The sequence below is a fragment of the Xenopus tropicalis genome, chromosome 10 (genome assembly GCF_000004195.4).
Source record: "Xenopus tropicalis strain Nigerian chromosome 10, UCB_Xtro_10.0, whole genome shotgun sequence".
Lineage (NCBI taxonomy): Eukaryota > Metazoa > Chordata > Amphibia > Anura > Pipidae > Xenopus > Xenopus tropicalis.
The window spans coordinates 52240233-52260301 of record NC_030686.2 but is presented as its reverse complement, the minus strand read 5'-3'; the positions used below and the strand labels follow the sequence as shown (position 1 = coordinate 52260301).

The 20069-nt window shown below is 51.8% G+C and overlaps 1 protein-coding gene across 2 annotated transcripts in view; it reads right to left on the bottom strand.

The window, feature by feature from the left end:
• Positions 1-777: 777 nt before the first annotated feature.
• The window catches only part of coil (coilin), a 23440-nt gene continuing 4148 nt past the window's right edge, over positions 778-20069 (bottom strand). The window contains exons 2-7 of one of the 2 annotated variants that reach the window (NM_001011446.1): positions 6669-7620; positions 3396-3476; positions 2868-2915; positions 1941-2010; positions 1719-1804; positions 782-1180 (exon numbers count right to left, since the gene is read on the bottom strand). In NM_001011446.1, the coding sequence (NP_001011446.1) occupies positions 1109-1180; positions 1719-1804; positions 1941-2010; positions 2868-2915; positions 3396-3476; positions 6669-7620 (1309 nt within the window). In that variant the 3' untranslated portion in view covers positions 782-1108. Of the gene's footprint in view, positions 1181-1718; positions 1805-1940; positions 2011-2867; positions 2916-3395; positions 3477-6668; positions 7621-20069 lie in introns of both variants that reach the window. The other variant, XM_031894069.1, reaches the window with a different exon arrangement.

Sequence of the window (20069 nt, the reverse complement as noted above, 5' to 3'; positions counted from 1 at the left end):
GTGTGTGTGTGTGTGTGCGAGTGGATAGACGGGTCAGTGTGGGTCTGTGTGTGAGTGGATAGACGGGTCTGTGTGGGTCTGTGTGTGAGTGGATAGACGGGTCAGTGTGGGTCTGTGTGTGAGTGGATAGACGGGTCAGTGTGGGTCTGTGTGTGAGTGGATAGACGGGTCAGTGTGAGTCTGTGTGTGAGTGGATAGATAGGTCAGTATGGGTCTGTATGTGAGTGGATAGGTCAGTGTGGGTCTGTATGTGAGTGGATAGGTCAGTGTGGGTCTGTATGTGAGTGGATAGATAGGTCAGTATGGGTCTGTATGTGAGTGGATAGGTCAGTGTGGGTCTGTATGTGAGTGGATAGATAGGTCAGTGTGGGTCTGTATGTGAGTGTATAGATAGGTCAGTGTTGGTCTGTATGTGAGTGGATAGGTCAGTGTGGGTCTGTATGTGAGTGGATAGATAGGTCAGTGTGGGTCTGTATGTGAGTGGATAGATAGGTCAGTGTGGGTCTGTATGTGAGTGGATAGGTCAGTGTGGGTCTGTATGTGAGTGGATAGGTCAGTATGGGTCTGTATGTGAGTGGATAGGTCAGTGTGGGTCTGTATGTGAGTGGATAGATGGGTCAGTGTGGGTCTGTGTGTGAGTGGATAGATAGGTCAGTGTGGGTCTGTATGTGCTGGGTTTACTTGGATGGGTTGAACTTTATATACTCTGGTCTTTTCTCAACCATATGTAACTATGTATTCTGTGTGCGCTCCCCCCCCCCCAATGGCACCACACACACCATTTGAGAACCATTTTATTATAAAATCTAAAACATTCTGTAGAGGTATTGGGCTCAGTTGGGCAGTGCCAGTCAGAGCCAACCAACCAGCTGGGTGCACAGCGCCAATCCTCCTGGGTCCCCCCTGCCCTGTGCTGGGAACCAGAACCCCAGAATGACTAGTGGAATCCAGACTGGTCAGCTCCAAGCAACACAGCCGCTGCAAACAGAGTACTAAACAAGTGCATCTTGGGAAGAGCAGCCTTGTGCCCCAGCAGGTCTGTCTGTTTAGGAAAGGTGGTGGCCATGATAATCCCAGGGGTGCCACTTATGCAAGTGTAGGGGTGGAGTCAGCTCTGCGCTTGGGATTCGCTCTCCATCAGCAGCCTGGGCTCTATCAGTGTGTTCCAGTTCAACATCACCTGAAATAAAAGTACAGCTTGTCAGTGCCCCCTGCTGGAGGTTCCTCACACTGCAGGACTGGCACCATTTTTAATTTAGACTATCATAAATGGACATGTAACTAGTGAGGTTAAAGGGCATGTAAAGTAGATTTTACTGGGGGGGGGGGGGGGGGGGGTTGGTGGCAAAATACTAGGTACACCTTCCCCCCAAGCCTCCCTAAGTGCTGCACCGCCATTTTCCTTCCCTTCCGCGTTTGCGTACACGCAGTAGAGTAACCACCTCCCCCCGTACAATACACTTTAGGGGGCTCCACCGTTTCTTCTCTGTCCCAATAAAGCTTTCTCTCTGTCATTGTACATCCAGTGCAGGTCTCTCCAGGCAGCAGTACAGTACACGTAATTAGGCTTTCCAGCAATGAGCCTTACTTTGCTAATCCCAAAGGTTACCATCACTACCATAAAGCAAGACAGGACTGCCGCAATGCTTCTATTTTCCATTAATCAAGCGTTTCCTGATTTACAGATGAAAGTTGAAGCGTCAGCGTGTGGCACTTACCGTGCTTTCCTGCGGCACCGCGTATTCTACAGTCTCCTCCCCATCCTCTGTCTGATAGACAATATCAAACTTGCCAGGCTTCCTCCCTGCCCAGAGAGACACGATTACATGTGATTAGTACCCATTACTAGCAGTAGGTATAGCAACTAGAAGGCATGGGAGCTGGGAATTCCGGATAGGGGGTACTACTGTAATTAGGGGCCTGTGCCACTAAGGACTTACTTGTTTGCTGGGAAATTATTTCCATTTCAATCTGTTGCGTCGCAGGATCAAAGCGCAGAATCTTCCCCTCCTGGGAAATATGGAAGGAAACAAGTGGAACATTCCGGTCTTGTCACTATTTAAAGGAAAAGTAACACCAAAACTTTCTAGGCAAAACACCCACTTTACCCCAATCCCAAAACCCTTCTGGCCGAGTTCATTATTATGTTTTATATGGAAATAAAGCCACAGCCTCTCTGTTAGTACAGCCCCCAGCTACACAGTGGATTATCAGACCCCCCCCCCCAACTACACAGGGGGTTATCAGCCCCCCGCCCCCCCCCCCCCCCCCAGCTACACAGGGGATTATCAGACCCCCCCCCCCCCAGCTACACAGGGGGTTATCAGCCCCCGCCCCCCCCCCCCCCAGCTACACAGGGGATTATCAGACCCCCCCCCCCCAGCTACACAGGGGATTATCAGCCCCCGCCCCCCCCCCCCCCCAGCTACACAGGGGATTATCAGACCCCCCCCCCCCAGCTACACAGGGGATTATCAGACCCCCCCAGCTACACAGGGGATTATCAGCCCCCCCCAGCTACACAGGGGATTATCAGCCCCCCCCCCCCCCAGCTACACAGGGGATTATCAGACCCCCCCAGCTACACAGGGGATTATAAGACCCCCCCAGCTACACAGGGGATTATAAGACCCCCCCAGCTACACAGGGGATTATAAGACCCCCCCAGCTACACAGGGGATTATAAGACCCCCCCCAGCTACACAGGGGATTATAAGACCCCCCCCAGCTACACAGGGGATTATAAAACCCCCCCCAGCTACACAGGGGATTATAAAACCCCCCCCAGCTACACAGGGGATTATAAGGGGCCTCAGGCAGCAGCCTGTGCGGAGCTCAGAACCAGAAGCAACAATAGGAAGCAATACCTTGTACTGGGAAACCTCTGGGGTGTAATTCTCCGACACCTCGAGCAGCTGTAGGAAAGGCAGAACAGGTATATACAGGTATATAGGGACCCGCACAGACACACAGACATATACAGGTATAGATAGGCCTGTCTGGGGCCCCCATACACGGGCAGATATCGGGGGGCCCCCATACACGGGCAGATATCGGGGGGCCCCCATACACTGGCAGATATCGGGGGCCCCCATACACTGGCAGATATCGGGGGGCCCCCATACACTGGCAGATATCGGGGGGCCCCCATACACGGGCAGATATCGGGGGGCCCCCATACACGGGCAGATATCGGGGGCGCCCATACACGGGCAGATATCGGGGGCGCCCATACACGGGCAGATATCGGGGGCGCCCATACACGGGCAGATATCGGGGGCGCCCATACACGGGCAGATAAGCTGGCGATTGGTATGATCGATCCGAATCCCCTGTCACCTTTACACTCCGCACAGAAGCACAACAGTAACCAATGACTTCTCAGCAAAACTCACCTTAAAGGCAATAACCTTCCCAACCTGAGGGGCAGCAGCGAGCAGGGGCAGCAAACTGTAATCCTTTGTTTCTCGGGGGTTCTGCAACACAAACAGAACCAACTTAATAGCATTGGGGCAAACTGTCACCGGCATTAATCCATCAACTGGACCCCAACTCCCTGCTGATCTGTGGGGGCGAAAATGGATTGTTATTCCATTCCCTCTAACCAGAGACACATTCCTAGACGTGTTTATGGGTCAGTCCCGCCCGGCCCAGATCCAAACTGTACTAATGGCACCGACGTGTTTATGGGTCAGTCCCCCCTAGGCCCAAACTGTACTAATGGCACCGACGTGTTTATGGGTCGGTCCCCCCTAGGCCCAAACTGTACTAATGGCACCGACGTGTTTATGGGTCAGTCCCCCCCTAGGCCCAAACTCTACTAATGGCAGTGACGTGTTTATGGGTCGGTCCCCCCTAGGCCCAAACTGTACTAATGGCAGTGACGTGTTTATGGGTCGGTCCCCCCAGGCCCAAACTGTACTAATGGCACCGACGTGTTTATGGGTCAGTCCCCCCTAGGCCCAAACTGTACTAATGGCACCGACATGTTTATGGGTCAGTCCCCCTAGGCCCAAACTGTACTAATGGCAGTGACGTGTTTATGGGTCAGTCCCCCCTAGGCCCAAACTGTACTAATGGCACCGACGTGTTTATGGGTCAGTCCCCCCTAGGCCCAAACTGTACTAATGGCACCGACGTGTTTATGGGTCAGTCCCCCCTAGGCCCAAACTGTACTAATGGCAGTGACGTGTTTATGGGTCAGTCCCCCCTAGGCCCAAACTGTACTAATGGCACCGACGTGTTTATGGGTCAGTCCCCCCTAGGCCCAAACTGTACTAATGGCACCGACGTGTTTATGGGTCAGTCCCCCCTAGGCCCAAACTGTACTAATGGCACCGACGTGTTTATGGGTCAGTCCCCCCTAGGCCCAAACTGTACTAATGGCACCGACGTGTTTATGGGTCAGTCCCCCCTAGGCCCAAACTGTACTAATGGCACCGACGTGTTTATGGGTCAGTCCCCCTAGGCCCAAACTGTACTAATGGCACCGACGTGTTTATGGGTCAGTCCCCCCTAGGCCCAAACTGTACTAATGGCAGTGACGTGTTTATGGGTCAGTCCCCCTAGGCCCAAACTGTACTAATGGCACCGACGTGTTTATGGGTCAGTCCCCCCTAGGCCCAAACTGTACTAATGGCAACCGACGTGTTTATGGGTCAGTCCCCCCTAGGCCCAAACTGTACTAATGGCAGTGACGTGTTTATGGGTCAGTCCCCCCTAGGCCCAAACTGTACTAATGGCACCGACGTGTTTATGGGTCAGTCCCCCCTAGGCCCAAACTGTACTAATGGCACCGGACGTGTTTATGGGTCAGTCCCCCCTAGGCCCAAACTGTACTAATGGCACCGACGTGTTTATGGGTCAGTCCCCCCTAGGCCCAAACTGTACTAATGGCAGTGACGTGTTTATGGGTCAGTCCCCCTAGGCCCAAACTGTACTAATGGCACCGACGTGTTTATGGGTCGGTCCCCCCTAGGCCCAAACTGTACTAATGGCAGTGACGTGTTTATGGGTCAGTCCCCCTAGGCCCAAACTGTACTAATGGCACCGACGTGTTTATGGGTCAGTCCCCCCTAGGCCCAAACTGTACTAATGGCACCGACGTGTTTATGGGTCAGTCCCCCTAGGCCCAAACTGTACTAATGGCACCGACGTGTTTATGGGTCAGTCCCCCTAGGCCCAAACTGTACTAATGGCACCGACGTGTTTATGGGTCGGTCCCCCTAGGCCCAAACTGTACTAATGGCACCGACGTGTTTATGGGTCAGTCCCCCCTAGGCCCAAACTGTACTAATGGCAGTGACATGTTTTATGGGTCAGTCCCCCCTAGGCCCAAACTGTACTAATGGCAGTGACATGTTTATGGGTCAGTCCCCCCTAGGCCCAAACTGTACTAATGGCACCGACGTGTTTATGGGTCAGTCCCCCCTAGGCCCAAACTGTACTAATGGCACCGACGTGTTTATGGGCCAGTCCCCCCTAGGCCCAAACTGTACTAATGGCACCGACGTGTTTATGGGTCAGTCCCCCCTAGGCCCAAACTGTACTAATGGCACCGACGTGTTTATGGGTCGGTCCCCCCTAGGCCAAACTGTACTAATGGCACCGACGTGTTTATGGGTCAGTCCCCCCTAGGCCCAAACTGTACTAATGGCAGTGACGTGTTTATGGGTCAGTCCCCCCTAGGCCCAAACTGTACTAATGGCACCGACGTGTTTATGGGTCAGTCCCCCCTAGGCCCAAACTGTACTAATGGCACCAACGTGTTTATGGGTCAGTCCCCCCTAGGCCCAAACTGTACTAATGGCAGTGACATGTTTATGGGTCAGTCCCCCCTAGGCCCAAACTGTACTAATGGCACCGACGTGTTTATGGGTCAGTCCCCCTAGGCCCAAACTGTACTAATGGCAACCGACGTGTTTATGGGTCGGTCCCCCCTAGGCCCAAACTGTACTAATGGCAGTGACATGTTTATGGGTCAGTCCCCCCTAGGCCCAACTGTACTAATGGTACCGACGTGTTTATGGGTCAGTCCCCCCTAGGCCCAAACTGTACTAATGGCAGTGATGTGTTTATGGGTCAGTCCCCCCTAGGCCCAAACTGTACTAATGGCAGTGACGTGTTTATGGGTCAGTCCCCCTAGGCCCAAACTGTACTAATGGCAGTGACGTGTTTATGGGTCAGTCCCCCCTAGGCCCAAACTGTACTAATGGCAGTGATGTGTTTATGGGTCAGTCCCCCCTAGGCTCAAACTGTACTAATGGCACCGACGTGTTTATGGGTCAGTCCCCCCTAGGCCCAAACTGTACTAATGGCACCGACGTGTTTATGGGTCAGTCCCCCCTAGGCCCAAACTGTACTAATGGCACCGACGTGTTTATGGGTCGGTCCCCCCTAGGCCCAAACTGTACTAATGGCACCGACGTGTTTATGGGTCAGTCCCCCCTAGGCCCAAACTGTACTAATGGCAGTGATGTGTTTATGGGTCAGTCCCCCCTAGGCCCAAACTGTACTAATGGCACCGACGTGTTTATGGGTCAGTCCCCCCTAGGCCCAAACTGTACTAATGGCAGTGATGTGTTTATGGGTCAGTCCCCCCTAGGCCCAAACTGTACTAATGGCACCGACGTGTTTATGGGTCGGTCCCCCCTAGGCCCAAACTGTACCTGTATGACCATGGAGACATTAGTTGCAGGTTCCTGGAGCTGTTGCTGCTTCTCGGTATCTGCGCTGTATTTATAGAAGAATTGACTGGAATCTCCCCGGCCTCTCCCCCGATTGCTATTATTGTCACCTCTACCCCTGAACCAGTGCCCCCTTTGCCCGTTCCATGAAAAGTCTCCCCTCCCTCTGCCCATGCCCCGACCACAAACAGGCAGCGATACACTGGGCTTTGTAAGTACACGTTCAGGGGGGGGCGAGTGCTGCTGAATAGGAGAGGGCGGAGCCTGCAGTGGGGCAGGACAAACAGACGTGTCGATGCCCGGGACCCCCAAGGCAGTGTCTGTATCAGAACTAGAGATGGGGGGTTCTGGCTTCTTGCCCTTCCCAGGAGAGATTCCATTCACAGCCCTGGGGGGCACAGACACGGATCCCCTGGCACTGGCTTGGCGCTGCCCTTTTGCAGATGAGGGGGGTTTGTGTTGGGCAGGGGGGGGGGGCTGATCACTGCAGGAGGTGGTGCCAGAGGAGTCATTGCTGGGGGTGTGTCTCTGTGTATTTATAGTTTGTTGGGGGCGCTTCCTGCTACGTTTGGCAGGGGGGGTTTCTACTAAAGCTTTCGGTTTTTTCTTTGCTTTTTTCCCTCTGCGCATTTTCTTCTCGCCCTCCAGGAGTTCCTCTGAGCCACTGGTACTTCCCTTGTCTCTGGGCCCAGGCTCGGGGCCCGCTGGGGTTATTGGGGTACAGCTGCGCCTCGCTTTCTTCTCTCGTATCCCAGGCTCGGGGCCCGCTGGGGTTATTGGGGTACAGCTGCGCCTCGCTTTCTTTGCTTTGCGCCCAGAAGCACATTCATCCTCAGATTTCTGCCAGTGTCGTTTCCTCACTTGGTTCTGAGCTCCATCTGTACAGGGTTCTGCCTCCCGGCTCCCATCTGTGTCGGCTCCATCCCACTTTACTCTAACGGGCAGGGGGGGCAAAGAGACAATTAATGTAAAGCACCTTATATGTATACTCAGCCATTCCCCCCCTCCCCCCCCAATGCTGGATATACTCAGCCATTCCCCCCCCCCCAATGCTGGATATACTCAGCCATTCCCCCCCCCCCCAATGATGGATATACTCAGCCATTCCCTCCCAATGATGGATATACTCAGCCATTCCCTCCCAATGATGGATATACTCAGCCATTCCCCCCCCCCCCCCCCAATGATGGATATACTCAGCCATTCCCCCCCCCCCCCCAATGATGGATATACTCAGCCATTCCCCCCCCCCAATGATGGATATACTCAGCCATTCCCCCCCCCCAATGATGGATATACTCAGCCATTCCCCCCCCCAATGATGGATATACTCAGCCATTCCCCCCCCAATGATGGATATACTCAGCCATTCCCCCCCCCCCCCCCCCCAATGATGGATATACTCAGCCATTCCCCCCCCCCCAATGATGGATATACTCAGCCATTCCCCCCCCCCCCAATGATGGATATACTCAGCCATTCCCCCCCCCCCCAATGATGGATATACTCAGCCATTCCCCCCCCCCCCCCCAATGATGGATATACTCAGCCATTTACCCCCCCCCCCCAATGAAGGATATACTCAGCCATTTACCCCCCCCCCCCCAATGATGGATATACTCAGCCATTCCCCCCCCCCCCCCCAATGATGGATATACTCAGCCATTCCCCCCCCCCCCCCCCCCCCAATGATGGATATACTCAGCCATTCCCCCCAATGATGGATATACTCAGCCATTCCCCCCCCAATGATGGATATACTCAGCCATTCCCCTCCCCCCCCAATGATGGATATACTCAGCCATTCCCCTCCCCCCCCCAATGATGGATATACTCAGCCATTCCCCTCCCCCCCCCAATGATGGATATACTCAGCCATTCCCCCCCCCCCCCCCCCAATGATGGATATACTCAGCCATTCCCCCCCCCCCCCCCCCCCCCCAATGATGGATATACTCAGCCATTTACCCCCCCCAATGATGGATATACTCAGCCATTCCCCCCCCCCCCCAATGATGGATATACTCAGCCATTCCCCCCCCCCCCAATGATGGATATACTCAGCCATTCCCCCCCCCCCCCAATGATGGATATACTCAGTCATTCCCCCCCCCCCCCAATGATGGATATACTCAGCCATTCCCCCCCCCCCCCCCCAATGATGGATATACTCAGCCATTCCCCCCCCCCCCAATGATGGATATACTCAGCCATTCCCCCCCCCCCAATGATGGATATACTCAGCCATTTACCCCCCCCCCAATGAAGGATATACTCAGCCATTTACCCCCCCCCCCCCAATGATGGATATACTCAGCCATTCCCCCCCCCCCCCCATTGATGGATATACTCAGCCATTCCCCCCCCCCCCCCCCAATGATGGATATACTCAGCCATTCCCCCCCCCCCCCCAATGATGGATATACTCAGCCATTCCCCCCCCCCCCAATGATGGATATACTCAGCCATTCCCCCCCCCCAATGATGGATATACTCAGCCATTCCCCCCCCCCCCCCAATGATGGATATACTCAGCCATTCCCCCCCCCAATGATGGATATACTCAGCCATTCCCCCCCCCCCCCCCAATGATGGATATACTCAGCCATTCCCCCCCAATGATGGATATACTCAGCCATTCCCCCCCCCCCCCCCCCAATGATGGATATACTCAGCCATTCCCCCCCCCCCAATGATGGATATACTCAGCCATTCCCCCCCCCCCCCAATGATGGATATACTCAGCCATTCCCCCCCCCCCCAATGATGGATATACTCAGCCATTCCCCCCCCCCAATGATGGATATACTCAGCCATTCCCCTCCCCCAATGATGGATATACTCAGCCATTCCCCCCCCCCAATGATGGATATACTCAGCCATTTACCCCCCCCCCCAATGATGGATATACTCAGCCATTCCCCCCCCCCCAATGATGGATATACTCAGCCATTCCCCCCCCAATGATGGATATACTCAGCCATTCCCCCCCCAATGATGGATATACTCAGCCATTCCCCTCCCCCCCCCCAATGATGGATATACTCAGCCATTCCCCCCCCCCCCAATGATGGATATACTCAGCCATTCCCCCCCCCCCCCCAATGATGGATATACTCAGCCATTTACCCCCCCCCCCCAATGATGGATATACTCAGCCATTCCCCCCCCCCCCAATGATGGATATACTCAGCCATTCCCCCCCCCCCCCCCAATGATGGATATACTCAGCCATTTACCCCCCCCCCCAATGATGGATATACTCAGCCATTCCCCCCCCCCCCAATGATGGATATACTCAGCCATTCCCCCCCAATGATGGATATACTCAGCCATTCCCCCCCAATGATGGATATACTCAGCCATTCCCCCCCCCAATGATGGATATACTCAGCCATTCCCCCCCAATGATGGATATACTCAGCCATTCCCCTCCCCCCCCCAATGATGGATATACTCAGCCATTCCCCCCCCCCAATGATGGATATACTCAGCCATTCCCCCCCAATGATGGATATACTCAGCCATTCCCCCCCCCCCCCCCCAATGATGGATATACTCAGCCATTCCCCCCCCCCCCCCCAATGATGGATATACTCAGCCATTCCCCCCCAATGATGGATATACTCAGCCATTCCCCCCCAATGATGGATATACTCAGCCATTCCCCCCCCAATGATGGATATACTCAGCCATTCCCCTCCCCCCCCCCAATGATGGATATACTCAGCCATTCCCCCCCCCCCCCCCCCCAATGATGGATATACTCAGCCATTCCCCCCCCCAATGATGGAAATACTCAGCCATTCCCCTCCCCCCCCCAATGATGGATATACTCAGCCATTCCCCTCCCCCCCCCAATGATGGATATACTCAGCCATTCCCCTCCCCCCCCCAATGATGGGATATACTCAGCCATTCCCCCCCCCCCCCCCCCCCCAATGATGGATATACTCAGCCATTTACCCCCCCCAATGATGGATATACTCAGCCATTCCCCCCCCCCCCAATGATGGATATACTCAGCCATTCCCCCCCCCCCCAATGATGGATATACTCAGCCATTCCCCCCCCCCCCAATGATGGATATACTCAGTCATTCCCCCCCCCCCCCCAATGATGGATATACTCAGCCATTCCCCCCCCCCCCCCCCAATGATGGATATACTCAGCCATTCCCCCCCCCCCCAATGATGGATATACTCAGCCATTCCCCCCCCCAATGATGGATATACTCAGCCATTTACCCCCCCCCCAATGAAGGATATACTCAGCCATTTACCCCCCCCCCCAATGATGGATATACTCAGCCATTCCCCCCCCCCCCCAATGATGGATATACTCAGCCATTCCCCCCCCCCAATGATGGATATACTCAGCCATTCCCCCCCCCCCCCCCATTGATGGATATACTCAGCCATTCCCCCCCCCCCCCCCCAATGATGGATATACTCAGCCATTCCCCCCCCCCCCCAATGATGGATATACTCAGCCATTCCCCCCCCCCCCAATGATGGATATACTCAGCCATTCCCCCCCCCCCAATGATGGATATACTCAGCCATTCCCCCCCCCCCCCAATGATGGATATACTCAGCCATTCCCCCCCCCCCAATGATGGATATACTCAGCCATTCCCCCCCCCCCCCCCCAATGATGGATATACTCAGCCATTCCCCCCCCAATGATGGATATACTCAGCCATTCCCCCCCCCCCCCCCCAATGATGGATATACTCAGCCATTCCCCCCCCCCAATGATGGATATACTCAGCCATTCCCCCCCCCCCCCCCAATGATGGATATACTCAGCCATTCCCCCCCCCCCCCAATGATGGATATACTCAGCCATTCCCCCCCCCCCAATGATGGATATACTCAGCCATTCCCCTCCCCCCAATGATGGATATACTCAGCCATTCCCCCCCCCCCAATGATGGATATACTCAGCCATTTACCCCCCCCCCAATGATGGATATACTCAGCCATTCCCCCCCCCCCAATGATGGATATACTCAGCCATTCCCCCCCCAATGATGGATATACTCAGCCATTCCCCCCCCAATGATGGATATACTCAGCCATTCCCCTCCCCCCCCCCCCAATGATGGATATACTCAGCCATTCCCCCCCCCCCAATGATGGATATACTCAGCCATTCCCCCCCCCCCCCCCAATGATGGATATACTCAGCCATTTACCCCCCCCCCCCAATGATGGATATACTCAGCCATTCCCCCCCCCCCCAATGATGGATATACTCAGCCATTCCCCCCCCCCCCCCAATGATGGATATACTCAGCCATTTACCCCCCCCCCCAATGATGGATATACTCAGCCATTCCCCCCCCCCCCCAATGATGGATATACTCAGCCATTCCCCCCCAATGATGGATATACTCAGCCATTCCCCCCCCAATGATGGATATACTCAGCCATTCCCCCCCAATGATGGATATACTCAGCCATTCCCCCCCAATGATGGATATACTCAGCCATTCCCCTCCCCCCCCCCAATGATGGATATACTCAGCCATTCCCCCCCCCCCAATGATGGATATACTCAGCCATTCCCCCCCAATGATGGATATACTCAGCCATTCCCCCCCCCCCCCCCCCCAATGATGGATATACTCAGCCATTCCCCCCCCCCCCCCAATGATGGATATACTCAGCCATTCCCCCCCAATGATGGATATACTCAGCCATTCCCCCCCCAATGATGGATATACTCAGCCATTCCCCCCCCAATGATGGATATACTCAGCCATTCCCCTCCCCCCCCCAATGATGGATATACTCAGCCATTCCCCCCCCCCCCCCCCCCCCCAATGATGGATATACTCAGCCATTCCCCCCCCCCCAATGATGGATATACTCAGCCATTCCCCCCCCCCAATGATGGATATACTCAGCCATTCCCCCCCCCCCCCCCCAATGATGGATATACTCAGCCATTCCCCCCCCCCCCCCCCAATGATGGATATACTCAGCCATTCCCCCCCCCCCCCCCCAATGATGGATATACTCAGCCATTCCCCCCCCCCCAATGATGGATATACTCAGCCATTCCCCCCCCCAATGATGGATATACTCAGCCATTCCCCCCCCCCAATGATGGATATACTCAGCCATTCCCCTCCCCCCAATGATGGATATACTCAGCCATTCCCCCCCCCCAATGATGGATATACTCAGCCATTTACCCCCCCCCCCCCAATGATGGATATACTCAGCCATTCCCCCCCCCCAATGATGGATATACTCAGCCATTCCCCCCCAATGATGGATATACTCAGCCATTCCCCCCCAATGATGGATATACTCAGCCATTCCCCCCCCCCCCCCCCCAATGATGGATATACTCAGCCATTCCCCCCCCCCCCCAATGATGGATATACTCAGCCATTCCCCCCCCCCCCCAATGATGGATATACTCAGCCATTTACCCCCCCCCCCAATGATGGATATACTCAGCCATTCCCCCCCCCCCCAATGATGGATATACTCAGCCATTCCCCCCCCAATGATGGATATACTCAGCCATTCCCCCCCCAATGATGGATATACTCAGCCATTCCCCCCCAATGATGGATATACTCAGCCATTCCCCCCCCCAATGATGGATATACTCAGCCATTCCCCCCCCAATGATGGATATACTCAGCCATTCCCCTCCCCCCCCCAATGATGGATATACTCAGCCATTCCCCCCCCCCCAATGATGGATATACTCAGTCATTCCCCCCCCAATGATGGATATACTCAGCCATTCCCCCCCCCCCCCCCCCAATGATGGATATACTCAGCCATTCCCCCCCCAATGATGGATATACTCAGCCATTCCCCCCCCCCCCCCCCCCCCAATGATGGATATACTCAGCCATTCCCCCCCCCCCAATGATGGATATACTCAGCCATTTACCCCCCCCCAATGATGGATATACTCAGCCATTCCCCCCCCAATGATGGATATACTCAGCCATTCCCCCCCCAATGATGGATATACTCAGCCATTCCCCCCCAATGATGGATATACTCAGCCATTCCCCTCCCCCCCCCAATGATGGATATACTCAGCCATTCCCCCCCCAATGATGGATATACTCAGCCATTCCCCCCCCCCCCCCCCAATGATGGATATACTCAGCCATTCCCCCCCCCCCCCCAATGATGGATATACTCAGCCATTTACCCCCCCCCCCAATGATGGATATACTCAGCCATTTACCCCCCCCCCAATGATGGATATACTCAGCCATTCCCCCCCCCCCAATGATGGATATACTCAGCCATTCCCCCCCCCCCCAATGATGGATATACTCAGCCATTCCCCCCCCCCCCCCCCAATGATGGATATACTCAGCCATTCCCCCCCAATGATGGATATACTCAGCCATTCCCCCCCCAATGATGGATATACTCAGCCATTCCCCCCCCCCCCCCCCAATGATGGATATACTCAGCCATTCCCCCCCCAATGATGGATATACTCAGCCATTCCTGGCTTACTAACAGGCTGGTGGCTGGTTGAATCAACTTGCTTTCATTTCAACTAAAAAGGGATAAGTATTCTTTACTAACTTTATCAAAACCATTGTGTTTTTTTACTGTTGGGTTTTATTTATTTTTTTCATAAGTAATTGTTGTTTTTGGAGCTAATTTACAAAGTTTGTGGGATCCATAGGCTTACAGCAGGTTACATTCCCTTGTAATTACCCTCAGCTTGAGGAGGGTGGGTTTGATTAGTTCACCTTTACAGACTGCATAAATAGAACCACAGGCACTCCAGTGGAGCTTGCTCTGGTGGTAGGTGCTCTGTAAGTGATTGCTCTTTAAGTGGGACTCTGTAAGTGGAGTTATAAACTCAGGAGTTAGTTGGGGCTCTGTAAGTGGAGTTATAAACTCAGGAGTTAAACACTAAGGGAGTTAAAAATAAGGTAAAACAAGGTATTTACTACAAGTCCTTACACCTATTTTTGTTTAACTGTTCTTGTAACTGGGAGAATGAGTGGTAGCAACATTGAAGGTCTGACACAGTGCACAGCCTGCCACATGTATGCAGTTGTGGAACAACAGTTCCAAAGTGCATACCTCTGTTGTGGATGTGAGCGAATTGCCACTTTAGAGGCTCGCGTTAGAGTCCTAGAGGAACACGTCGCAACACTGCGTTCAATCAACAATCTTGAGAGGGGTCTCTTGTTAACTGAACAAGAACTAGTGGGGTCAGATAGTAGGGGGGGAGGGGAGCAGCAAAAGGATGATAGGGCAGTAAGCTGGGTGACAGTTAGAAAATCTAGTGTGGGGAAAAGGAAAAGGGAGGCTGCTCCAGGGTTTGCGCATCCCAACAGATTTGCCAGATTGTGTGAAGAAGATGGGAGTGTGAACTCTGGATTGGCGGTTCTAGGTGAGGCTGATCTCTCTAACAGCCGGGAGACCAGTTTCACTAGTAGTGGTGGGGAGGAGAGCAGAGCTAGGCCTAAACAGATGGTGGTTATAGGGGATTCGATCATTAGGAAAGTGGACAGGGTAATCTGTCAAGCGGATCGCTTCAACCGGACAGTTTGCTGTCTTCCTGGTGCCAGGGTTCGGCATGTGGTTGATCGGGTTGACACATTATTGGGAGGGGCTGGGCAAGACCCGGCTGTCTTGGTACATATCGGTACTAACGACAAAATGAACGGTAGGTGGGGGACTTTAAAGAGTGAGTTCAGGGATCTAGGCTCTAAGATTAGGCAAAGGTCCTCCAATGTCATTTTTTCGGAAATTTTGCCGGTGCCCGCGTGCAAGTTTAGGGAGACAGCGGGAGCTTAGGGAGCTAAATGCGTGGCTAAAGTCTTGGTGTAGGAAGGAAGGGTTTGGGTTCCTAGAGCACTGGGCTGACTTTTCCTTGGGGTACAATCTATACAGCCCTGACGGATTGCACCTCAATGGAAGGGGGTCTGCTGTGCTAGGGGAGAGAATGGTTAAGAGGTTGGAGGAGTGTTTAAACTAGACAAGGGGGGGGTGGGTGAGCTAGAATTCCATGGGAAAATTAGTGTAGACGGGGTAGGGGGACTAGCAAAGGGTTGTGGGGGAGGAGTGAGGGGGGCATATAGTTTATCAGATAAGGAGCTTCCGTTACAAGGAAAGCAGTCTCATAATTGCCTTAGCTCTAATTCTCCCTTAGCTAATGTAAACATCAGAGGGAGAAGTAATAATCTCCGCTGCATGCTGGGTAATGCGCGTAGCTTGTCGGGTAAATTAGGGGAGCTGCAAGCTATTGCATGTATTGAAAATTATGATTTAATAGGTATCACTGAGACCTGGTGGGATGATAAATGCGACTGGGCTGTGAATTTAAATGGGTATACGCTTTTTAGGAGGGACAGAGAGATTAAAAAGGGTGGAGGGGTTTGTCTTTACGTAAAGTCAGACTTAAAGCCATGTAATAAAGACATTACCAATGAAAACGTCGAATCTCTTTGGGTAGAAATTTCAGTAGGGCTGAAGGTCACAAAGAAAATGATCATTGGTGTATGTTATAAACCACCCCGTATAGATGAGGGGGATGAGGCCCAGCTATTGTTGCAAATGGAGGAGGCTTCAAAACTGGGTCAAGTTGTTGTTATGGGGACTTTAATTATCCGGACATTGACTGGAGTAATGGGGTGGCTAAGTCAGAAAAAGCTAGTAGGTTTGTAAATATGCTAAATGACAACTTTTTATTTCAGGCAGTTCAAGAACCCACTAGGAATGACGCTATTTTGGACCTGGTGATTTCTAATAATAATGAACTTATCTCTAACATTTGTGTGGGTGAGCATTTGGGGAACAGTGATCACAACATGGTCTCCTTTGAGATAATGCTGCAGAGACAGCGCTATAAGGGAGTAACTAAAACACTCAATTTTAGACGTGCAGACTTTGCCAGTATAAGGGCATCTCTGCAATGTGTCAACTGGGAAAGGCTTTTCATGGGGTTAGACACAGAAGGAAAATGGAACATCTTTATAACATTGCTTTGTAGGTATACACAACAGTATATTCCCCTAGTAAGCAAGGAGAGGCATCGCAAAGCAAAACCTTTATGGCTGAATAAAAGTGTTATTGTCGAGGTTGGTAAGAAAAAACGTGCTTTTAGGGCATTCAAGTTAGCTGGGACAGCTGGGGCTTTCATCAGGTACAGGGGGGCAAATAAAGCATGCAAAAAAGCTATCAGGCAAGCTAAAATAGAGATGGAAAGGGATATTGCTGCTAGGAGTAAAAAGAATCCAAAATTATTTTTTAATTATGTGAATAGTAAAAAAATGAAGCAAGAAGGGGTGGGAACTTTATTATCACGGGGGGGTACGTTGGTTGATGAAAACGGGGAAAAAGCTGAAATTTTGAACTCTTATTTTTCATCTGTCTATACATCTGAGGAGCCAGATAATGAAGGCTTCCCTTGTAATATGCCCAGTTCTAGTAATTTAGCTACTGACGCATGGGTCACTCAGGAGGAAATTCAAAAGAGACTTGAACATGTAAAGGTAAACAAAGGTCCAGGGCCGGATGGGATTCATCCCAGGGTATTAAATGAGCTGAGCGCTGTGATTGCCAAACCTCTTCACTTAATTTTTCAGGATTCATTGAGGTCTGGCATGGTGCCAAGAGACTGGCGGATTGCTAATGTGGTGCCGTTATTTAAAAAGGGATCCCGTTCTCAGCCTGAAAACTATAGGCCTGTTAGTCTGACATCAGTAGTAGGAAAACTTTTGGAAGGGGTAATAAGGGATAGGGTACTTGAATACATTGCAGTTCACAATACTATTAGTTTGTGCCAGCATGGTTTTATGGGTAACAGATCTTGCCAGACTAATTTAGTTGCCTTTTATGAGGAGGTGAGTAGGAACCTTGATGCTGGAATGGCAGTTGATGTCATCTACTTGGACTTTGCTAAAGCGTTTGATACAGTACCTCACAGAAGGTTAATGATCAAATTAAGGAATATTGGCCTAGAACATAATATTTGTAATTGGATAGAGAACTGGCTGAAGGATAGAGTACAAAGAGTGGTTGTAAATGGAACATTTTCTAATTGGACCAGTGTGGTTAGTGGGTACCGCAGGGGTCAGTCCTTGGGCCTTTGCTTTTTAACTTGTTTATTAATGACCTGGAGGTGGGCATAGACAGTATTGTTTCTATTTTTGCTGATGACACTAAATTGTGCAAAACTATAAGTTCCATGCAGGATGCTGCCGCTTTGCAGAGCGATTTGACAAAATTAGATAACTGGGCAGCAAACTGGAAAATGAGGTTCAATGTTGATAAGTGCAAAGTTCTGCCCTTTGGTAGAAATAATATAAACGCGAACTATCTACTGAATGGTAGTGTGTTGGGGGTTTCCTTAATGGAGAAGGATCTAGGGGTTTTTGTTGATAACAAGTTGTCTAATTCCAGGCAGTGTCATTCTGTGGCTACTAAAGCAAATAAAGTGCTGTCTTGTATAAAAAAGGGCATTGACTCAAGGGATGAGAACATAATTTTGCCCCTTTATAGGTCCCTGGTAAAGGCCTCACCTTGAGTATGCAGTGCAGTTTTGGGCTCCAGTCCTTAAGAAGGATATTAATGAGCTGGAGAGAGTGCAGAGACGTGCAACTAAACTGGTTAAGGGGATGGAAGATTTAAACTATGAGGTGAGACTGTCGAGGTTGGGGTTGTTTTTCTCTGGAAAAGAGGCGCTTGCGAGGGGACATGATTACTCTGTACAAGTACATTAGAGGGGATTATAGGCAGTTGGGGGATGTTCTTTTTTCCCATAAAAACAATCAACGCACCAGAGGTCACCCCTTTAGATTAGAGGAACGGAGCTTCCATTTGAAGCAGCGTAGGTGGTTTTTCACGGTGAGGGCAGTGAGGTTATGGAATGCCCTTCCTAGTGATGTGGTAATGGCAGATTCTGTTAATGCCTTTAAGAGGGGCCTGGATGAGTTTCTTGATCAATCAGAATATCCAAGGCTATTGTGATACTAATATCTACAGTTAGTACTAGTGGTTGTATTTATAGTTTATGTATGTGAGTATAGATTGGTAGGTGTGGGTTAGGTGTGCTGGGTTTACTTGGATGGGTTGAACTTGATGGACACAGGTCTTTTTTCACCCTATGTAACTATGTAACTCATGTAAGGGGGAATGGCTGAGTATATCCATCATTGGGGGGGAATGGCTGAGTATATCCATCATTGGGGGGGGGGGGGAATGGCTGAGTATATCCATCATTGGGGGGGGGGGAGGGGAATGGCTGAGATATCCATCATTGGGGGGGGAGGGAATAGTGGTGTGCAGTAATATAGGCATGTCGCATCATTGGGCTGGGGGGGAGAGTGAGTTAGTAGGTTCGTAAGGGGAGGGAAGGAGGTGGGGGATAGGAAGAGGAGGAAGGAGCAGGAACGGATAAGGTTGTCAAAGGGAATCAAGGGGCGGAGCGGGGGGCGGCGTCTCTGGCTGGGGGGGAGGGGCGGGGGGGAATGGCTGAGTATATCGAGGGTAAGCATCTCATTGGGGGGGAGGAAATGGCTGAGTAATGACATTCCATATTGGGTGGGGAGGTAGGAAGGTAAATGTGCTGAAGTATTCTTTCGAATGCATTTAAAGCATCTGGGGGAAGGGGGGAGGGGATGGAGCTAGTATAGTAAAAATCCATTCTGTTTCCATTTTATGAGTGAGGGGGGGGGGGGGGAGAGAGGAAATGAAAAAAATGGCGTGAGTATCCATACAATTAGATTTTTAAGTCTCCATCAATCAGACTAATTGACTAACAATTGGGGGGGGGAGGGGGAATGGCTGAGCTTACTTGACTCCATCATTGGGGGGGGGAATGGTGAGTACATCTGTCGGGAGGGGGGAATGGCTGAGTATATGTCTATCAATTGGAGGGAGATACACGGCTGCAGTATATCATCAGTGGATGGGGAACATGAAGTATATCCATCTCTGGGGGGGGGGGAACATGGCTGAGTATATCCATCATTGGGGGGGGAATGGTTTGAGTATAAATTGCATCTAGAAGAACACTAATCATGAACTAGGGAGGCCGACAAATCATCAAAATAGGAGCAACCAAAAGCAATTATCGATTGTTTTCACCGAGTTTGTACCAGAATCAGGAATTCCTACGGAGAGATGATTAGACTATCTAGCAATCACCGAACATGCTGGGGGGGCGGGTGGCAGGTTCCTTGGAGGGGGCACAGAGATACAGGCTGGAAGTTGTGGAAAGGCAGTAGGTGGTCAGACGCCAAGGGCAAATGGGTTCCAAGGTTATTGAAATGACTCTGGGTTAACGAACATTAATTACTGTATATGACTACGAGTATAGCCTAGTTTTTCCAGCACTCAAAATGTGCTGAAATAAAGTTCCGCC